Source organism: Notamacropus eugenii, chromosome 2, assembly GCF_028372415.1.
Source record: "Notamacropus eugenii isolate mMacEug1 chromosome 2, mMacEug1.pri_v2, whole genome shotgun sequence".
NCBI lineage: Eukaryota > Metazoa > Chordata > Mammalia > Diprotodontia > Macropodidae > Notamacropus > Notamacropus eugenii.
Window position 1 is genome coordinate 269,810,819 of NC_092873.1, and position 23,428 is coordinate 269,834,246.

General features: G+C 34.3%; 1 protein-coding gene across 3 annotated transcripts in view; it reads left to right on the forward strand.

Moving 5' to 3' along the window:
• ABCD3 (ATP binding cassette subfamily D member 3) overlaps nt 1–23,428 on the forward strand; it is an 89,944-nt gene that overhangs the window by 38,106 nt on the left and 28,410 nt on the right. For all 3 annotated transcript variants that reach the window (XM_072644061.1, XM_072644064.1, XM_072644063.1), the window contains 4 exons: nt 669–767; nt 4,835–4,923; nt 12,154–12,223; nt 22,962–23,059. In XM_072644061.1, the coding sequence (XP_072500162.1) occupies nt 669–767; nt 4,835–4,923; nt 12,154–12,223; nt 22,962–23,059 (356 nt within the window). The remainder of the gene's footprint in view (nt 1–668; nt 768–4,834; nt 4,924–12,153; nt 12,224–22,961; nt 23,060–23,428) is intronic.

The window sequence follows — 23,428 nt, forward strand, 5'->3', positions numbered from 1 at the left end:
GACTGGAAGAGAGAGTGAGGTTGCCGACTTTGTGCAATTCTGCCTTCCTTAAATACAATTCATGAACAAATCAAGACATCACTCGTGATGTCATTGGTCCTTTTTGGAAATGAAGAATAAATCACACTGTAGCTGAATATACTCTGAATGTTAATCTTACTTGTAAAATTGATAAATATTTGAAAATAGGTGAAGTTTTCATTCTGAATCCCAGCACACAATAGAAAAAAATGGAAAGAGTGGTTCAGGAATTTCACTGTTCTTTCTGACAATCAGTCATTCAATCAATTCATGATAACTGGGGAGAGGTTCCCCAGAAGAAGGTCTTTCTTTTCTGTTTCTGTACGTTCCCCTAAAACCTTTTTGGAATTTCTGCCATTTTTGTTACAAGTGCTCCAGTAACAATTTCCAAGTAAATCAGTCCTTCAAAACATCATAAACTTGTATTATTTTCCTTTATTAAAAATTTCCTTCATTTCTTTGTGTCTGTTGAGTTGCTTTTGTCATATTGCAGTGTTTAAGAGAAACTTGGATTCTTACATAAATCTTGTAAATAAAATGTTAACTTGGACACAGGTGGCACATTTTTAGTTTTATGATTAATTTATGCTATAACCTTATCTAGAAAACTTAGCTTCTGTTTCCTTCTGTTTGATTCTTATTTGTAGAAAGAAGGAAAGAAAGAGCGGGCTGTGGTGGACAAGGTATTCTTTTCAAGAATTCAAAAGATTCTGAAAATTATGATTCCTAGAACATTCTGTAAAGAGGTAAGTGTTATTTTTGAAAAATAGATGTTGTAAAGTAAATTTTGATGAGTATCATAAAAAGAGTGCCACCTGTGGAGTCAGAAAACCTAGGTTTGAATTTGGTTTCAGCTGCTTGCCTTCTGAGTGATCGTGGGCAAGTCCCTTAACATCTTTTAGCTTCACTTTAATTTGTGAAATGGGCATAATTCTTGCGTTATCATTGTGCAAGGTTGCTATGAAGAAAAGTGCCTTGTCAGACTTTAAGCATTATATTAACGTGACATGTTATGCCATCTTTTTGGATTGCAAGTCAGATTGTCTCCTATGTGGACATACTAAAGAAACGGGCATTTCTTTGATTTAGCAAGCTTGTACAAATGTTGTCCCCTTCTTCAGTATGCCATCAGTGACTCTTAGCATAAACAGACTATAAACAGAGCTGAATAAAGTAAAGTAGACAAAGGTATTGTAGCAAATCTTGCGAAGAGCCACCAGAAACCTGAGGGGCAAAGGAAGTAAAAGCACACTGATAGGGTTAGAGTACTGGCCCTGGATTCAGGAGAAATTGAGTTCAAATCTTGTCTCAGAGCTGACTTGCTTTGTGACTCTGGGCAAGTCACTTAACCCCAATTACCTCCAAAAAACAAAACAAAACAAAAGCACACTGTGGAAACTACCAGTTCTTTGTGTACAGCAGGACTGAATCAGGTCACGCAAGTAACTGACCACACACGGCAAAACTGTCCCTTGCAGTTCCTGGTATTTGAACCAATAGAGTTATTTTAGGAGGGGAACTGGTAGTGACAAAAAAAAGTAGATTCAATAGTTTTTCTGCCCTGTTATTAATTTTAAAAACATCATTATCACCAGAAACACAAAGAATTGTTTATATTATTATCACTCTAACCAGAACATTTACTTGCATCTGGACCTGTAGGAAGGAAAGGGGGAAAGGAATGAATATAGCATCTACTCTGTACTAGGCACTATATGCCAAGCATATTACAACTATTAGCTCATTGGATTCTCACAACAATGGGAAAGTAGGAGCTATTATTATCCCCATTTTACAATTGAAAAAACTGAGGCAAACAGGTGAAATGACTTGCTCAGGGTCATACAGCTAGTCATTGCCTGAGACTGGATTTGAACTTAGGTCTTTCTGACTCTAGACCTAGCATTCTGTGTACTGTACTGCCTAACTGCAACTACAATACATATAAATATTGATAGACTAATAAGTCTTTAGAACTTGAAAGGGACTACAGAGGTAGTTCAGTCCTGACATTTTTATTTTTCAGATGAAGAAACTGAGTCCCAGAGAAATTAAATGATTTGTTCAAGATACACAGCAAGGTAGTAACATAGTCAGCCTAGAAGCCTTCATGTCACCTAAGTCCTGGCTCGTCATCACTAGAATTAAACATAATTTCTCCTCTGTAGGAATTTATGGTTCAAAAGGAGCAAATAATATTTCGAACATGCATTTAATAATGCAATACAAGTCCTGTTTGTCCTGGATGGTTTATTTAGAGCAGCAGTTCTTAACCTTTTCTGTGTCATGGACCCCTTTAGCAGTTGGGTGAAGTGTATGAACCCCTTCTCAAATTGATATTTTTAATATTAAATATTTTTAACATAATTTTTTGAAATATCAGATTACAAAAGAAACTAATTATATCAGAATACATTTAGAAAATATAAAAAAAGTTCACAGACTCAAGATTGAGATCTAGAAGGATTTTGCTGTGTTTGCTTATATTAGGGGATTTACTCACCCCCTTTATTAACAAGGTGTTGGATGTTGGCAGTGCTTACTGATGTCTTCAGTCTTTAACATATGCCCCTACAAAGGTATTTGAAGAAGGACACAGCTCTTTAAATCTATAGATAGATATACCTAAACTAACTATTTTTTTCTTTTCTATTAAAAGGACCATCCCCTGACTACTTTTTAAAGAGACCTATTCACTGAATGGGCATTACCTCACTTTAAGTGAGTACCTGAAAAGACCTTAACCTAAAAGGCCAAGGTCTCCTATTGCATCCTGGGTCATCTCCAGGCATCCTGATGAATATCTGGTCACTGGATTCAAGTGGCTGTGGAGGAGAAGTGAGGTTGGTGACCTTGCACAGCCCTCCCTCACTCAAAACAAAGTCAAGTGCAAGTCATGTCATCATTTCTCTGATGTCATGGTCTTCTTTGAAAACGAAGGATGAACACAATAACAGCAATAGTATAGTTCAGTTTTATGTTCCTTATTAAGTGGCAGCAGATACATATAGTTTATATATCAGTGAATGAAGATGAATTGGTAAGGAATTGTTCACTTCTGAGATAATATGCTCCTTTGTCGAGGAAACTTTCTCAGCCCACTGCAGGAGGGATCAAGGGAAATGAGCTTGCTTAATTGAAATATTACTAATGTTGGAATGATGTTAATACTACATGATACTGGAAAGACCACTGATGGAGCTGACCATATATAATGATGACTTCATATAAGATAACTTCTTTTTTGAGCAGTCCAGACCTTGGGGGAGCATATATCCAATAATTAGCTTATATTTGATTTTTCTTAGAGTTTGAGGGGATTGAAAAGTAGTGCTGTGACCATCTATTACATTTACTTACTACAATTTTATTATTGATTATCCACTTGATGGATATCTACTTTGTTTCCAGTTCTTTTCTACTATAAAAAGTACTGTAAAACTTACCCATTTTCATGGCTTTATCTCTTACCTCTCTGTTAATGTTTTTCAAATGTATTCTTTCCGCTGACAGTAATTGGTGAAGAATTCTAATTCTGGCATTATCTGTTATTATAATAAACCTTTCATGGTCTCATAACAACTACTCACATTTAAATAGTGCCTTAAGGTTTTCAGAGACTTTTCCTCACCTTGTATTACCCCTCCCACAAATCCTACAAAGTGTATGTTGTATTTATTATAACCATTTGGTAGATTAGGGATCTGTTACTCAAAGAAACTGTCCAATTTGCCCATGACCAAATGGTCTATATGGTGCTCATTCTTGTCTCCATTGCTTTTCTTCAGTGATGTTCCCTCCTGGTGCCTTACTGATGCTTCTCACCTAATTTAGATCGTGCCTATCCTTTAAGATCCTTTTGTTGTTCAGTCATTTCATTCATGATTGTGTCCAACTCTTTGTGACTTCCTTTGAGGTTTTCTTGGCAAAGGTACTGGAGGGGGTTTGCCATTTCCTTCTCCAGCTAATTTTATAGATGAGGAAACTGAAGCAATTAGGGTTAAGTGACTTACCCAAGGTTCACACAGTTAGGGGCTGACATCTATGCTGGAGGTGACTGCACCACCTATCTGGCCCTTTAAGATCCTTTTCAAGTTTTACCTTTTATAGGAAGTTAAAAAAAAAAAAAAAACAAACAACCAACCTATTCTTGCCCACATTGATTGGTCTCTTCCTTCTCTATATTCTTAAGAGCACTTAGAGTTTATGCTATATACTTTTACAATTGAAGAAGCTAAGGCCCAGAAAAGGAAATTTAATTTGCCCAAAGCCATATGACTGGTTAATAACCAGCATTGGGACTTAGAAACCAGATGCCTTGACTTCCGATATTAGCAGTCTTTCTGTTATACTATGGTATTGTTTTTCTCTTGTTGTTCCCCACTTGAGGTAAATTATTCAAGTATAGTAACTGCAGTTCTAATGATATCTGTTAATAGTGCTGGATGAATTTTGATATGCTCACTACTTTTGTTGAATATTATATTGGGAGTTTGGGTGGGGGAGATAAAAGGCAGTTATTCATTGATCGAAAAAATAAAATTTAACATAAAAAGATATTTTACTTGCAAAATTATTATCATTGTTCCCTTATTAAAGCACTACCATTAGCAGACGTTATATAAATTTCATCTTGGAAAAAAATGTCAGCCATAAGGTAAGCTGAGATAGGTAGATGTTTGGGTTTCTATAGTAATGGTACTTGTTGCCAGTTGTAGTATTGGTAATGTATTCTTTAAAACAAAACTCAGGAGTATTTAACTGCTTAGGGTTTTTAAGAGTTGTTTAATTTATTGTATGTGTTTTCTTCTAGACAGGTTACTTGATACTTATTGCTGTTATGCTGGTATCTCGCACATATTGTGATGTTTGGATGATTCAAAATGGGACACTCATTGAAAGGTATTTTTCCATTCACTTCTATTATGTCAAAACTACTTTGCCACCAATTCAAATTTATTGTATTATCAAGAAAGAATCTAAATTACTAGTAATTTAACTCTAAAATTGTATTTAAATCATCAACCTGAATATTTATAGTTTATTAGGCAATTACAAATAAAACATTAAAAAATTTTTCCATATATTCCATCAGAAAGCAAATAATCATTAGAGGTTATCCCTAGAAAAAAGTAAACTGTTAAACATCTTGCCCTAACACTTAATATATTTTCTTTATTCCTTTTCTGCATATTGAAGTGTATTGGATTTGAAACTTTGAGACCATTTTGAATTAAAGTTTTAGCTTAGAAATTAAAGATTGAAGTGTCCTGAAAAGTTTTTGTATTTATTTTCTTTTAAGTATTTTTTTTCTTCTTCTGTGGTCTGCTTTTAGACTTTTCTAGCTTTAAATGTCCAAAAGTTTTTGAGGTTGTTTAATTTTTTATGTTCTTTTTACTAATCAAAATATTTACAACAGTCATATTTACTGAAATATGAGATTGGAAGCTGTACCAAAAGTTTTGAGATGAAAAATATTTCTTCTCCTCCCAGTTACTTTGTATGTATCTTGGGAAATTTGGTGAGGAGACAGGGATGCCAAAGTTATTCATTTTATTACTTTCCCTCTGAGGATAGAGGAAATCAGTGTTGCTTTTTTTAAAAAATGGTATAATTATTCATATTACTTTTACTCAAAGTAGACTATTAGTGCATTTTGCTGAAACTAACTCCAAGCAGTCCTTGCTTTGTGACATGTTGTAGTTTTCTGCCCCACTTATTGTTGTCTAGCATTATGTATCACTTAATCTTTGCATTTGCTTCCTCATTAGTTTTTTTAGTAGGGATCCATACTGTTTGTCTTGGGACATAACAGGAATGGGGAGAAAGAAGTGACTGTCTGCAGTTATTGAAACAAATTTTTAAAAACATCCAGGAACCACAGGGTACATATTAATGCAGTTAGCCCATACATACAATTTTCACCAAGACTGTAATTACCACTTCTCTAACCATCCCAGCATCTGCTATTTCCTTTATCCTCCCTGAGGCTGATGTTTTGTGGTTTCCTCTCCAAACCTGCCCATGATTTTGAGGGAGGGGGAGAAAAGAGAAAATCAGAGAAGAGACCATAAACAAAAGGAGGAACAGTTCATGGTGGCCCATAGACTGAATCCTGCAGGGTAGTGCAATATAGCAATTACTGGGGTCACAGGACTTGGGCTCTCATTTCTCTTTGTTTGCCCATGTCACTTGACATCCTGGCACCTCAATTTTCTCATTTGTAAAATAGAGGGATTGGACTAAGTGGCCTCTGAGGCTCCTATATTCTCTAGTTCCATGATCTCATGAACAAAACCTTTAGTGAGATCTTCAGAGATCTCCACGTGGGTGTGATTTGTGTACTGGATTTGGTGTCCAAGGATCTGACCTCCCAAGCTCAGATTTCACACCTGCTTTGCTTAGACAAGTCACATCAGCCCTCCTGTTTCTTCCTGTGTAAAATGAGGTAGGTGATGTGTGACATCTCTTCCAACTTTAAGTCGGTGGTCCTGTCATCCCAACTTTGAGTGCCCCTGTAAGGTCAGTGGAATGATTCTAAATGCTTCTTTAAAATGATAGAAAACCTTATGGAGAAAAGTACAAGGCATCACTTATTTTAACTTTTAACATAAGCTGTCCATAGCTACCTCAGAAAAACCTTTCCAAGTTTTATGAAGGCTAGCAAATTGATATAATGGGAAAAGTTCTGACTTCAGAGTTAAGAGGGCCTGGGTTCAAATGTCATGTTTATGTTTATTACCTCTATGGCCTTGGGAAGAAATGTGCTTTTATTAAGAGGCTACTCTGTGCCACGCATTAGGCTAAGCTGTCTACAGTGTGACCTCATTTGATCCTCACATGAACTCTGTGAGGTAGGTGCTATGGTTATCACCATTTACAGTTGAGGAAACTGAGGCAGACAGAGAGGTTGAGTGACTTGTCCGGTGTCACACAGTAGATGTCTGAGCCTGGATTTAACTCAAGGCATCCTGACTCTAGTCCCTATTCTGTGTCCCCTGCACCACCAGATAGATGCCTTGAACAAGTCACCTAATCTCGCTGGACTTTTTCAGTTCTTCAGCTATAAAATGAAGGGATCTTTGGTCCCTTCCAGCTCTAGAGCTGTAATCCTATAATATAAAATTATTAATTTTATTATTAAATATTTATTAAGAAAATGTTAATATTTAATACATTAGCATTGTATTAAATATTAATATAAAATTATTATACTTCACATTTTAGTTTTAGGTAGATCAGTTTTATGATATGTAGAGTTATGTTTTGCATGATTTTTAGGGTCCCTTTTATGATTATTAAATCCAGGACATTTATGCTCATTTTATTGTTCTTTCGAATAACAATCCACTTTTACCATGTGGTTTTCAATAATGTGTTGCAGAAGCTACAGAGGGGAACTGCCACATACATAGCTGAATTATAATGCTTTTATGCAGAATTATCTTTGTTTATATTTTCATAACAGTTCATATTTATAGTAGTGTGCTAAATAAATTTGAAGGATGTGATAAAAATTGCAGAAAAGTTAAACGTTTATTATCAGTTCTTTATTTACTGGGACTGTGGAATATTATCTTCATAATTTCTATCATTTTCTACTTCCTGTAAGCATTTTGCATCTTGTTCTTTCTAGTGCAGTGGTATCTCAGTTAAAGAATCATCATATAGGAATGAAGCTCTTTCATACCCTTGTTTACATACACTTTATATGTTTCAGGAAGCAGTGTTGATCATATTGTTGCTCCATGGCATTGTGAAATAGCATAATATTAATTAAAAGAGCGTTGCACCTGAAATCTGATTCCAAGTCTTAGCTCTACCGCTTAATAGTTATGTGACCTGGGATAAATCCTTTAATTTCTGTAGGTCTCCATTTCTTTGCGTTATTGAGGCAGCGTAGTACAGTGTAAGAAGTGCTTCATTTAGAGTCAGAGGACCTGAATTCATATTCTGTCTCTACTATGTAATCCACATGACCCCAGACAAGTCGTATTCCCTTTACTGTGCCTCAGTTATCTCATAGAAGGAAAGGGTCAGACTAGATCACTTATAGGGAAACTTTTGGTTCTACATCTGTGATATATGGTCTATAAAATGGGGAATGTGACCTAGGAGACAGTGTTGGATCTCAACAGAGTTGAGAAGACCTTTATTTGGATCCTGCCTCTGACACTTAGTAGGGTCTGACCCTTTACAGCTTCATTTCACTTTTGTGAGCTTCAGTTTTCCTTTTCTGTAAAATGGGGATGGTAATAGGATCTGCCTTACAAAATGTGTTCATGTAAAGTGTTTTGCAAATCTTAAATAGCTATATAAATAATAGGAGTTATTTATGCATAAGAAAGTTCATAAAGCACTTTATAAATATATATAGTTATATATAGTAATACATATCTTCTAATTTGTGGGTGTGTGTGTTTGTTCAAAGCTTGCATTTTGACACACACAGTTCAAGATAAATAAAGTCTTATTGTGCTTCCTCATCTTCTACTTTGCCTTATTTTCCTTCTTTTTCCTCTCCTTCTGCCCCTACTTCCTTACTTTGGGCGCGTGTACCTCCATCTTACCAAAATTCAAAATTTAGAATAACAGTTTATGATTTTATACTTGTTGATTGATTTACATTTTTTGTGTAAATCAAGCGGAAATTTGAATTTAAACCTTTATTTCCATTTGTGTTGAGGATATTTTTTCAGTTTTCCAAGGAATTGTAGACATCAGGAAGTAGAAAGAATTTATAAAAATTTCCTTTTTTGACTGAGTGCTGGTGATCAGGGAGGCCCTTGAAATTTTGGTATCCATAAGCCTAGGTTTTAAGATAAATCTGATAAGTCTTCAAAGGTAAAATGAGGTGAAGGGAGGAGAAATGATTAAACAAACTTTTGTTAGTTATTTTTCCTAACCACTTGGCTACCTGGCTTTATGGAGAGGATGAGTTGGAAATTGGCCTAGAACTGTGATTATTGGGTATATTGGAGATAATTTTTCAGATGAAGAAAGAACCAATTAAGTCATTGGGCAAAGGTCTCATAACTTGTTATTAATAGATCTTGTGCTAGAGGGTGAGGATGTACCTAGAGGAAAAGTGTATATCTTTCAGGATATTGTGTTTCAACCGACACAGGTCAAAAATCCTTCTTGCATCTTTGATGTGTTGCACATAGATAGAGGTGTTACTCTACAAGGTTACACTTACACTCAGCTATAAAACCAAGAGTGATAGGTTAGTACTTGCCAGCTTTATGTTGGTACCTTAGATTTTCATCTTACAGATTAGTTTTTTCCTCCTGCTTTGTTGTGTACAGTCATACTCATTCCTTTAGATATTTATATACTGAATCATACTCATATTGCTTAAAGTAAATTATATTTTATTTTCTTACCTTTCATTTCATTACCCTCTTATATTTTCTGTCTTTTCTTGCTATTTGTTAAATATATAGTTTGCTTTCTTCTAAAATAATTAATATAATTCTTCAGATCTAACACTAGCTTTATTTGCTTTAGACTTCTTTCTCTTTAGCATGTAATTATACAGTTTTAGAGCTAGAATAACCTTAAAAGAAAATTAATCCAGCCCCTTCATTTTTACAAATAAGGAATCAAAGGCATTGAAAGTTATTTAAATTATTTGGCAGAGGTTACATAGCTTATTACTAATAGATATAGTACGAGAACCCACGTTTCTTCTGATTCTCAGTTAACCTCTTCCACCTGTATGCTAGAGACTAGGGCTTCTGTTTGTATATGTCTTGGGAGACTGTTGGAGTTGGCAAGATTCTTAGGAGGTGATAGTTACTTATATTTGTTATTAAGTTTTTATTTCAGGGTCTTCTAGTTTCAATTCCTTCCTTTTTTGTGACAGTGAATCTGTAAAAATATGATATATGTGAAGTAAGTTCTTAATTTGAACCACAATACCAGGTACTGCTCTGCCAGTTCTACAAGTTACTGATTAAGGAAGGAGATGGGCTATCAGTTACTGGCTTGCAGATGCACTAGGTCAGACTTAGAGATCATTAGAGAGTTACTGATTTTTAGGACCCCTGTTATAGATATTAGATGTCAGAACTTTTCTTACCTTTTCATATGAGTTTTTAAAAAGGATTTAGTGACACTTTTCAAATATTCTGTGAATTCTTTAGTCATTTTGAATTGTTTTTTAAACCATAGGTATCGTGGCTACTGGATTTTGGTTTCGTTAAACGTTACAAGTTTTAAAAAACTTGAGAACTTAGACCATCGAACAGTAAATTATTTGTGGAAAAATATAGAAAGCTAATAACTAAGATTATCTGCTATTTTAAATAGCGATTCAAATACTTTTAGTGATTTTTTTTTTTGCCTCTCTTAAAGAAGATTAAATTGCTGTGGACATAAATGCTGAAAAGAATACCCTAAAAGGAACTTGACATGGTTCTTGATATGCCTTGTTTCATTTTCAGGTTTCTTTGTCAACACCTTGCTTTTTTGCATTATGGGTAAATCTAGTAGCTTAGGAAGGATCCTTTTCAAAGTACAGAAAAAAATCCTGAGCTCTCTACTACTTTCAAAATTTCCAGGCATTTAAGTTGCAGTTTTTTAATGGGACAGTTTTACAAATAAATAAACTGGGAAACTTTTTTTTAAGTTAATTTTTGGTAGTATAATTTGTTTTTACATCAGCTGTATTTTACATCCCTCCCCCTTCCAAAGAGCAATTTTTATAATAAAAAATAAAAAAGAAGGAAAACAAGTTAAACAGCAAGTAATGAAAGTTTGGCATTATATGAAGTGAAACTAATATTTATTAGAACATCTGCAGGATTTTTTAAAAAAATTAAAGCAATTATTTTTTCTTTTTCAGTGGAATTATAAGCAGAAATAAGATATTATTCAAGAAACACTTTGTAAAGTTTATAGCTGCCACTCCAATGGTAAACCATTGCTTTAAAAAAAAGCATGTATTTATTATATTTTATAATAATGTTTTTCACAGCTTGAGCATCACTAAGGCACTTTTGCTTCACATAAATTCCAGCCAGAATTGTTAAGCTTTTTGTTGTCTTCAGTGTTTCATGTTCTTCATGTTTTATTAATGTAAATAACGTTGTGTTCTTATTTATTTTATTGTCTTTCATCACAGTCAGTGTATTTATATTTTTGCACTTTACTATTTAAGCAGCTATTTTAAAACTTAGTCTTTAATTTTAGCCTTAGTTCCAAAGATTTAGCTTCTGTTATAATTTCTAGATGATAAACATCTTTAAACTAAGGATTCCTATTAATCTTCTTGGTGCTATCATTTTTTCTAGTTACTTTATTTTCACAAAAGCTTTGATAGTTTTAATGGCTTTCAATTCCAAAGGAAGCCATTAAATACCATTCTTCTTTGAAATACAGATTAACTTAGAAGATATAAACTATACTTTATTCTTAGCTAATAATGTTCTTAGATACCACACTGATTGAGTTCTTTAATTCTAAAATTCTACTAAGAAGTGCCTTTTTTCCAGTTAAATGAAAATCCATGTTAAAAAATATCTCCATAGAAAAAGTTCCATCACTTAGTAACCTATTCCCATACTTAACAAGTTGATGTAGCTTTTTCTCTCTATATCCTTCTTAAAATAGCTTACTTATTTCCTTCCGTACATTCTCCAGTAGAGGTTGGAAATAACTGGTTGTCATTCTTATTATATAGGGAGCTAGGTAGCACATTGGATAGAATTTTGAACTTGGAGTCAGGAAGGACCTGAGTTTCCTTATCTGTAAAATGGAGATGATAGCACCTACTTTACAGGGTTGTTGTGAAGATCCAATGAGATGATATTTCTAAAGCTTTGCAAACCTTAAAGCACTACGTAAATGCTAACGATTTTTATTGTCGTTATAGTTGTTTCCCCCAGGTAAGAGCCCCTTAGTGAGGAGCTGCCTCAACTGTTTGAATAAAATGTGAACATCAAAAATTGGGACCAGGTTTTTCGTTTTGTTTTGTTTTTTTTAAAGAAAATGTTTTTATGTCTTTTTACTTATGGATTCTTTGGATAATTAAAAATTCTCCAAAGCAAATTAAACATTGTACAGAGACTGCTTACTATGATGATTTGCTTCATTTGCAACTAACACTCTGCATGTGGTGGTTTGCAGTGGTATCATTGGTCGCAGCAGAAAAGATTTCAAGCGGTATTTGTTCAACTTCATCGCTGCCATGCCTCTCGTAAGTGTACTTCTTTAAAAAAAAATCAGGTTTGTGTATATATTTTTAAAATGATTTATTATAAATAGAACTTTTAAAACCTATTCAGTCATATAGCCCAAATTTTCATCTCAAAAAGAATTACAATCATCTGTTGTATTAACCAGGAAACCTGTAGTCCAGGAAAGTACAGTTAATGCTTCAGTTTCATTTTATTATACATTAAGGATAGCACCTTAAAACTGGTACTTTTTATTTAGTGTAGCCAACTGTGTGATATAAAACCTACAGTTCTCAAAAGTTGATCAGTTTTTATATAAGACTCAATTGGAATTTACATTCTAATTTTATTTAACTACTTGAATAAAATATAAATGGAATTTTTGGGGTATTAGAATTGCCAAATATTTTTTCCTAGCTCCTTTAGTTTTTATTTAGTGACTTTTTGCACTGTGGGGATTTTAACATTCAACTGAGAGTAAAAGAGGAGATTGCCTATAAAATATTCATTTTAAAGTAGAGTTTTAAGTTGTTGAAACCTGGATTTAGTAAAAATTGGTGGGAGTTGAAAAGTAAATGCGAAAAGAACAGTCTTTTGAACCATTATTTTAAAAGTTGAAGTAAGTAGAGACCAAGGATGGAGAACCTGCAGCCCTCAAGACTACTTGTGGCCCTCTAGATCTTTGGGTGTGGCTTTTTGACTGAGTCCAAGTTTTACAGAAAATTCTTTTATTAAGGGGTTTTGTTCTGTGAAGTTTGGAGTCGGTCAAAGGGTTGCTCTTCTGCATGTGGCCTTGAGGCTGCAGGTTCCCCCTCTGATAATGACATTAATCTCAGAGTGAAGGCTTAACCAGAAGACTACCTTTATTTGAGAGGTTGTAAAGTTAGAAAACAGAATTTTCTTGAGGAGATCCAGAAAACATATACAGGTATTCCCTAATACCATAAACAACCTGATATATGGAATTTTACGTTAGAGTAAGTGATGAAATAGGAATGAAATTGGTGTATGTGAACTTACGTTAAACTTCAGTGAAATATTGAGCTTTTCCTAGGGAAATTCAACTTAAAGTATATGAAGTATACTTAAAGTATATTAAATTTTCCTCCTGGGTTAGGATGTAGATGGATATGCTAGAAATATTATATAGAATTCTGCTATTGTCTTTTTTGGTTACTGGGAAAACTTTTCAACATCCTACTGTGGTTCACATTGTATTCCTATGGCAACATTATAGCTAGCCACTCTGGCAAGAGAAATGTGGGGACACGAGACATATTTTGCTATGTCTCTGCTGTCTACTTTTCTTTCCTCTTTGTCTGTATCCTCTCTCTGAATCCCATCTCATAATGAAAATAAGTAGGAAAATAGAAATGGATATGCTGAATTATATTTTGCTCCCCATCTTCATGTGTTAACGTTGTACCCATAATTCACTGTGCAGCTTAAATGCTGCCTATGACATTTTCTTTTTTCCCCTGACCAGAATTTTTTTTTGAATGTCATTTTTATGAGTTTTATATTCTATTTTGTCTTATAGTTACTTGCATTTCCTGTGTATTCTTTATACCATATCATAAATTCCTTTAAGTCTAGGACTTAATTATTTATCTTTGTGTTTCCCTTAGTATTTGGCATGGTACTTAATAAATGTTGAATACAAATCTGAGGAGTATGGTCATCTTTTGATGATAGGAACACTAGTACATTGTTGGTGGAGCTATGGATCACAAATATTTTGAAAATAAAGTGACTAAAATGTTTGTAGACTTTGATTCAGAGGCTTTCTTCCTAGGCATGTACCACAAGAATGTCATTGACAAGAAGAATGCCCCCATATACACTAAAATAATTATAAGTAGCCTTTTTTTTGGTGGTGATAGCAAAGTAGATGTCTGTAGATTAGGAAACAGCAAAGCAAATTGTGGTATACAAATGTAATGCAGTATGCCTGTGATATAGAAAAAGACAAATATGAGTAAAGAGAAACATTGAAAGACCTACATGAATTGATGCATAATGAAGTAAGCAAAAGCAAGCAAACAATATATACCATGACTGCAGCAATGTAAAATAGAATAACAACCACAGGACAGTTGAAAATGAATGTTGCAAATTACATAGAATAAGCATGACCCTAAAGAAGAGATATGAGAAGATAAGATACATCTTCCTCTGGAGAGGTGCAAGCTCTATGGATATGAATCATAGAAGATATTTTCAGAATTTTTCCATGTATTGATCAGTTTTGCTGATTTTTTTTTTCTCATCTTTTGTGGGGTGGCTTGGCCAGGGAAGAAACACAGATTCTTGTGAAGTAAAAAGCAAAAGATATCAATAAAATTTTATATAAAAAAATTCATGTCCTCTGGTTATACTGCCAGCTCCCCAGTCTAATCATAGTACTCCATGAACCTCTTAGACATTTACTTTTTTCAGTGACTTAAGTACCTAGCAGTGTTTCTTTTTAACTTAACCCCTGCCTTTTATCTTTGGTGATGTGAGCCACCCTATATTGATAGTAATAATTCTCTGATTTTACAGGTCCTTGAACTCACTTCCTGTGATCTGATTTTCCACTCACATTAAATCCACTCACTGGTGTGAGATACCTCATAATTACTTGAAATTATTCCTATTCACTGCCCTCTGTCCAATACTTTTTTTTTAAAATTCCAAGTGAAGAACTTCATATTCATTTCTGTTAAATTTCATCGTCAGCTTTAGTCTTCCACTGTTCATCAGGATAATTTTAGAACTCAGTTTTGTCATCCAGTGTGTTAGCTTTCTTTCTGAGTGTGTCATTAACAAATTTGATAAACCTGTTACCTATGGCTTTACCTCCCAGAATTTTTCATGAGAAATGCACTGTGTAAACCTTAAAGTGCTATATAAATATGAGTTCGTGCTATTATTTCCTTATAAAACTCCTGCTCTGATCCTCTGTGTGACATGGAGGTAATCCTGGGTTCTCCAGGGGGACACACGAACTGGAAGTTGCCACAAACCAGAGAAGACTTCACAAATGGACTATATGACAAACTTTTTTGTGCCAATGGCAGGAAATTACAGTGATGCTTATCACCAGAGGGTTGACCCTCTGGTCATGAATATTTTGGGTAAGCCTCAAAGTGGACAAAAAGGCAAAATTGACATTCATTCTATCTGATCCCTTTCTCTTTCCACAGTGATGGTGGAGAGAGGCAGGTAAAAGGAGGTAGAACTACATAATTCTTGGACTATGATCATTAATTTACCTGTTAGTGTTCCTGATGTGTAGTCTTTGTCTGATGACCATTGAGTTGGTTCATTACTGGAAGAACTTAACCAGAACCCTGGAAAGGAGGGGAAAAAAAGAAGAAATTTTAGGTATATGGAAAGGCTACATAGAAGTCCTCAGAGAGTCTAGTGAAGGAATTGGACTTATTTTCATTGTGTGCCCAAAGACATCAGTGTCCTTCATTTCATAGATCCCTTGGTCATCTTGCCTCACCGTACTCAAAATAAGCATAAACAAAAAGATTATGGTAAACATACATTTGTATGTGAATTACATAGGACAAAATAATAGTTAAATTTATTGAGTTATGCAATAAACTTTTCACTTTATCTCAAAACTTCTCATATGTAATGTATCCTTTTGCTATGGTCATTTTTAAATGATTTTTCATTGGGTTCACAAGATTTTGATACATTGTTTAATTCATCTTGAAGCTACACTTAGTTAAAACTCACTTTTCAAGTTGAGTCTTGATTATAGCCCAAAGGTTTTTTTTTCCCTTAAAAAATGTTTTTTAATTTAAAAGAAATTTAAATCTGCAGACATTTCATAAAATGGGGTTAAAATTCTTAGGCCATTGTAGCATGTATTTATCTCCATCTCCTGGATATTTTTCTTGATGTAGCTTTGTGAAAGGTTATGTTATAGTATTCCACCTCCATTTCAGAATTTTTATAATTTTGGAACAATTATGTTTCTTGGTATATAGCATATTTATCAGATTTCATCATTCCCTCAATGGGGCCAAGACTTCTAGAGCCAGTGGAAGTTTAAAAAAAAAGAACTGAAATATTCTTTGGAAGGATGTTTTATAGTCTAATGACTTAACAGCTCACTTGTATTCTTCTGTTAGCAGTTTGGTATTGATAAAAAAGTGAGTTTAATCAGTACCTTGTTTCAGTCTTCAACAATCCAGTCTTTGCATAGTCTTGCCTGGTTTTTTTGCTGTTTTTTTTTTGTCTTAACTTTTTGTTTTTTTCCTAAATTAATTTGTTTTCAGTTTTCTACACTCACTCCCATACGTCTTAGATTTTCTTCCCCTCCTTTGTCCCTCCCTCCCCGAGATGGCATGAAATCTTATATGGGTTCTACACATGCATTCTTATTAAACACATTTCCACAATAGTCATGTTGCATAGAAGAATTAAAATGAATGGAAGAAACCATGAGAAAAAAACAAACCAAAAAAAACTACATAAGAGAAAATGTTCTGTTTCATTCTGCATTCCAGTTCCATAGTTCTTTCTCTGGATATGGTGACATTTTGCCTTGAGAGTCCTTTGGGAATGTTGTAGGTCCTTGCATTGCTGTGAATATTATTTTTCTTCATAGCAGGAACTAGCTACTATTTTGTTTTTTTTTTTAATTGATGGTGTTTTTATTTTCTTTGCTTGTTTTACAGTAAGCAGTTAATAGCTTGCAACAGTAGCTTGTCAGTTCTTGATAAATACTTTTGTACTTTGATACAACTGGTGCTATTTCTTTGTAGTCTTGAATGAAAAGTTCCCACCCTGTGACCCTGTGTTTGATTGGTGGATATTCACCTCATCTTGCCCAGTCTTAGGCCTGCTGTATTGCTTCCTAGCAATGTCCATGTGATAGTTCTCTCCTCGTGTGTGTGTGTATTTATCTAGCATCTTCTCTTCCTCTTAACAGCTCTTGCTCTGACAACAGTACTCAAGTCAGTACTACCAATCCTGAAAATAACATCAGTCAGTTGCCCTATTATTTTCAGTCTGTAACACTCCTCCCTGGTCAGCATTCCCTTATATGTATTCTTTTTTTCTGTTACAACATAAGCTTTTGGAGTGTATTTCCAGGGCATGACACAGTGCTAACCTATATTAAACCTTAATTAATAATATTCATTTATTTAACTGACAGAGAAGTAACTAAAGGTGGAAAAGCCATCCTGATCTAGTTTTCATCTGGTCAAAATAAGACATTGTGAGTCAACTTCATGTCAAAAGCACATGTTCATGACCATTGCTGTCATATGATATAACCATATGAAAATAATTTTTCATGTCAAGTAATTTGCTCACATTAATGCAGCTTATGCATTAATATTGAATGCAGAGAATTAAGAAGAAAAATTGAATTTGACAAGATTTTATATACTGCCAACTTACACCCTTTTTTAATATTTAGTGACTTGAATACATTTTGAAGGCAATTTGACTATCAACAGGCAGTTCTCTGAATGGATTGTCAACTTATTAGAACAAAGTTAAAAATCAATAGCAAATTAATAGAAAGGATGAATCAAGATGAAATGGTGATACTGTGATTAGAGCATCTCTAACTGGTTTTTAAAATAAGCCAGATAGGAGGTTTGTAACCATGGAGAAACAGACTATTTCAATTGTGAAATCACATGTATTAAGCAAATTCCCTCTCTTTTCTCTCTAATTTATAAGAGACAGGTGGGAGTAAAGAGGACAGGATGGAGAAAAATACATCTGGATCAACTGACCCATAAAATTGAAGTTCCAGAATTGAAAGAATTAGAAAACAGAATAGAACAGTATCTTGTTTACAAGAAATACTGTTGAAATACAATGATTCATAAAGTAGTTTAAGTGAAGTACTGGAGCAAAATCTAGGCAGTGAGGTGACCTGGTGGATAGAGTAGAGTCCAGGGTCGGGAAGACCTGAATCCCTCTGCAGACTAGCCTATAGTCTACAGCTTTAGTGGAGCTCCAAAAAGCAGCAGCAGCAATCGTTTCATACAAGATTATGCTGAAAAAAAAGTTTTAAAAAGAAGGTAAGCTGGCAAATTACATTTTACTAAAGGCACCACAGTTAATATTTTTCATGGCTGCCACATTCTTGGGTCCACAGCCTTTTTACGTGAGTATTTCTGTGAAGTTTTTCTTTTATGTCTTCTGCAGACTAGCCTATAGTCTTGCTGCTTTAAGCAGTTTGTCCAATCTGACACTTGTTAGCTTTTTGAAAGTCTGAGCCCTTTCCACCATTGTACTAGCTATGTCAGAGAAGATAGGAAGTAAAATATGTCATTGATTTCACAAGAAGTCTTGTGCAGTATTACTCCAGTATTATAAAAGCAGCATTAGATTCTTCTGTTCATTGGATTGGCCCCTATTGAGGGGATTGATAGAAACATAATGGTAAAAATAATTGCAAACAGAATGGAGTAGGGAAAATGCACATTCATGATGTCCAAATTTCACCTGTAAGTATAATTATTGAAAAAATGTTGAGTAGAACAAAAGGGGGAAAAAACTCTCTGGAAGACTCATAATACTGTTGAGACCTATCATTCAACAAATTCTTGACCTGCATAACTGAAGTATTGTCCAGTCTGCATCTCCATCTTGTCTTCAGTGGTTTTATGTGAGACTGTCAGATGTTTTGCTGAAATCAAGTAAAATAGAGTGTAAAGAGTGCTGAATGTGAAGTTCAAAAACCTGTTTTCAAATCTTGACTCTGGCATTTAATAACTTTATGACCTTGGACAAATTATTTATCTTCTCTTAAACTCATTTTATTTATGTGGAAAATAGGAATAAGAATACTTATATTATTCACCACATGTAATTTTTGAGGTAATTAAAGTAATGTGTAAAGTGTTTTGTAAACTTTAAAATGATATTAAGGCAAGCTGTTACATACTTTGTCCCTTTCAGTATCAAGTAGCAGCAGTAACTCTCAAAAAGGAAATGAAATTAGACTTCTGTAACTTGTTGAACTGCTAACCCCTTCCCCACCTTTTAGTAATACTTTCTTCACTTTCTAAATGCTCTCCAATTGTTCTTTTAATAATCTGTGCTGAATTTTACCAGGAATTTACATCAGTTTCACTGTTTTTTGAAATTCAGGTTAACATTTGCCTTTTTCTAGTTTTAAGGCACCTCTCCATTCACCATGATTTCTCAAAGTTCACTGGCATTAGTTAAGCAGTGTGTTCAAGTTCTTTTTGGATATATTTTGTTCATGTCCAGTGTCTTGAGCTAATTTATATCTAGTAGGGTTCTCGTTTCCATCTCACTTACCTTGAGTTGTTGTCCCCTCTCTCCCCCCTCCCACTTTTTTAAAAAAATCTTTTCTAGGTCATCCTTTGGGAGAGAAATCTGAGGCCAAATGGGACCTAATCTAAAGGCTCTTTCTCAGAAGCTTTTCTCTTTGACATGTAGCATTTATTATGATTGACTAGTTTCTTCTTTCTTTAAACTTTCTCTTCTTCCTTGATGATCTCCTGCTTTTCTTCAAGTTTATTTCTTTTTAGTTTTCTTCACTTTTCCCATTACCTCCCCTGGTCATTCCCTAATGTTCATTTTCTGTCTCTTTATGCTCTTCCCTTGTTAATCTTGTCTGGTTTTATGGCTTCAACTCTCCAGTCATACTGACTGACTTGATACTCCTCAAACTTGGTATTCAACCTTCTGCCACAGTTAGGTTTTCCTCAGTGGCTTGCATGCATGAGAATGCCTTTTTTCCTTACCTCCTCTTTCCCCACCCCTTATGTCTTTAAATTGATTCTACACATAGCTGCCACAGTTTTCCTGACTTCCAGATTTACAAAACTAAAATTCTCAGAAATATCTCCAATTACCCCCATTTGCCCATAAAATAAGGACTAAGCATTTAGCTGGATATTCAAGGCTTTCCACATTTTGGTTTCAGTTAATTCTTTCCATTTTACTATAGTACCTTTCATGTACTTTAGAACTGAAATCTTAAATGTTGCGGGGCATGTGTGAACCCCTCTGTGCCTTCCCTAACTTAGTTATTCAGCAAATATTTACTAAGCACTGGGAGGTAATTGTTTTGAGAGTTTAGGATATAATGGAGCTTAAATTCTAATGGGGAGATAACATGGTTATGTGTGTGATGAGATACAGAGTAGTTATAAAGTAACTTTAGGGGGGAAGGAGTGAGCTGCTGGAGAATCCTTGAAAAGACTCTTCCAGACACTGACATTTGAGCTGAATGTTTAAGGAACTCAGGTATTCTAAGCCAAGGTGAAGTGGGAGAGCATTCCAGGAATAGGAATATTAATGCAAAAGTGTACGGAGAACTGCAAGTAGACCAGTGAACTGCAAGTAGACCAGTAAGGCTACGTTGTAGAATGTGTATGAAGATTTTTATATTAAGTAGTTTGTGCCAATTTGTGAAGAGCTTTAATGCCAAACAGTTTATATTTGGTCCTATAAGTAAAAGTGAGCCACTGCAATTTATTAAGTTAGGAGAGAGAGCAGAGAGTCACATGGTCAGGCCAGCACTTTAGGAAAATCACTTTTGAAGGTTTTTGGAGTGTGGGTCTATTTCAGTAGTGTAGGGGAAAGATGAGAAACTGAACTAGAGATTGTGGCACTAGAAAAGACAATATCAGGTAACTGATTGAATGTGTTGAGTAAGTGAGATGAACAGATACAATTACACACTTGGGGTTGACTAGAATGGTGGTGGTGCCCTTGAATTGCACTAGGGAAATTCAGAAAGGGGCATGTTTCAGGGGCGTTTAGATGATGAGTTCTGTTTTGGACACACTGAGTTTCAGGTGCCTTTGGACCATTTTTTTAAAGTGTACATTAAGTAATTGGTAATGCAGGCTTGGAGCTTAGGACAGAGTCTAGAGCCAAATATAAAGATCTGGAACCATCTGCATAGGAATAATACTAGAACCCGCAGAAGGTGAAGGGATGAACAAATGAAAGAGTATGGAGGGAATATAGAAGGCCCAAGACAGTGCTTTGTTAACATTCACATAGTGAGGGTGATGTAGATGAAGATCCAGCAAAGGACTGAGAAGTGGTCAGATCAGTAAGATGTTTTTTGGGGGAAATCCCATAAAATTTCATTGAATACTGTGTGTGTGTGTGTGTGTACGTGTACACACGACATAATTGTTGAATTAGCAACAGGATCTTTGTTAAATAACTGGACATATCTGTGTTAGAAAGCTTTTGTGTAATTGATTTAATATTCTTGTCCACAAAACGGTATTAGTAGGAGTTCAGCCTTGTTATATTAAACAAAATGATATTTATGGTAGCTATTAGAGGGAGATTCCACTTATATTCTATACGTTGAGTGATGTTACTACATTTACCATCATGAAGGTGGAATCTTTTGGAACAATGATTCTTTTTTTAACTTTTGCTGAACAGCTTTATTTCAATAATTTAAATGATTCTTAAACTTTTTTGTTCCACAGTGCCAAAGACCATATCGATCATTTATCCCTAACCCACTCCCACATGCCCTTCTATTTTTAAAAAAAACAAAAATACTTCACCAGAATTAATAGAAAGAATGATGTTTCATTAAAAGCAGAACAAGTGAGCAATGTTATAAGTATTAATTTTTACCGGAAAAAGTACTAAGTTTGTAATTATGTAGGAAACACAGTATGATATATTTTAAAGTGTAGAGAATAGTGTTGTTTATTCCCTTACCCATAAATAAGTCCTGCACATAATAAAGCCTTAATAAGTATTTTTGTTGAATTAGATTTAATAGGACACTGGCCTGAGAGTTAGGAGACCCAGGTTGGAAGTTACATAATTAGGAGGTTGGGTTGAATTTTTCAGTCCCTTTTAACTCTAAAATTTTATGATTTCTTAGAGTGATGCCATATTAATGTGAAATGGAAATAAATTCATAGACTAACAGTCCAGATACTTTATTGGTTTCTTAAAGATTCTAAATGAACCAAGGGAAAACTTCTAGCACATTATGTTGGTATCTAGGAAGATTTTATAGAAGAACATGGATAAGGGACTCTAGGTGGAAATGTATAGAGAGCTACCTACACTGATAAGATCACAAACCCTTCAAGTCATGATATAGGAAATTATCTCAGAGAATCCTCAGTGAACAGTTGACAGATTTGTGTATTTATTTTACTAGTAAAAGAGGGCAATAGGAGACAAAATTCTAACTGGAAAGAGGGGACTAGATATCTGTGATATTTGATAATTGGCAGTATATAATAAAGTTCTAAACAAAATCTAACATTTTCACAACTCGATTAGTGTGCTTTATATTTTGGATTTAATGACATGTAACACAAATTTGTGCAAGGCAGCATGGCATAATGGATAGCAGACTGACATCAGAGTGAGAAAGACCTAGATTCATGTTTTACTTCTTGATACGTAATGCTTATGTGACTATAAGCAAGTCATTTAACATTTAAGAACTCCAGACAACTTTCAAAATATTTAAATTACTGAATAGTTTACCTGTCTGCATTAGTGGAGGGAATTTACTTACTGGAAATCCCCTAAACTAATAAAATCTTAGATCTAGACCAACAAAACAAAACACATATTTTTATACATTTTAAATTTTAAAGGTTTGAAAACAGATTTATATTGATTTGAATTGTGTCTCAGTCTGCTGTCCAGTTATAAAAGTTTAAGATTTGGAGACAGAGTAAAGAATAGGAATCTAGTTATGTTTAATAATCAGAAATGAAACAAAACTAATGACATGTATTTTTGTTTTAGATCTCTCTGGTAAATAACTTTTTGAAGTTTGGGTTAAATGAACTTAAACTGTGCTTCCGAGTAAGGCTCACTAAATACCTCTATGAGGAATATCTCCAGTAAGTGATAACCTCTTTTTCTTTATTTTAAGCTACTATGCAATTAAACAGTTATGTCTTTCATATCAATTGAGACTTTTTTTTTGGTTTTTGGGTTTTTTTCCCCCCAAAAATGTTCTCAGAAGCAGCATTATGTAGAATACTACATTGCATTAGTATTGCACCGAGACAAGAGACTCCAGTGCTAAATCCAACCTGCTACTATCCAGCTGTGTGATCTTGGTCAAGTTAGTTCACCTTTTGTGGCCTCAGTTTTCCTTATCTATAAAATGAATGGATTGGATGAGATAATCATCCAGAATATTGTTTTTCTTTGGTTATATTTGACTTTGGGAAAATAAAGTGTTTTTGCTTTTTCATTTTTGTTAA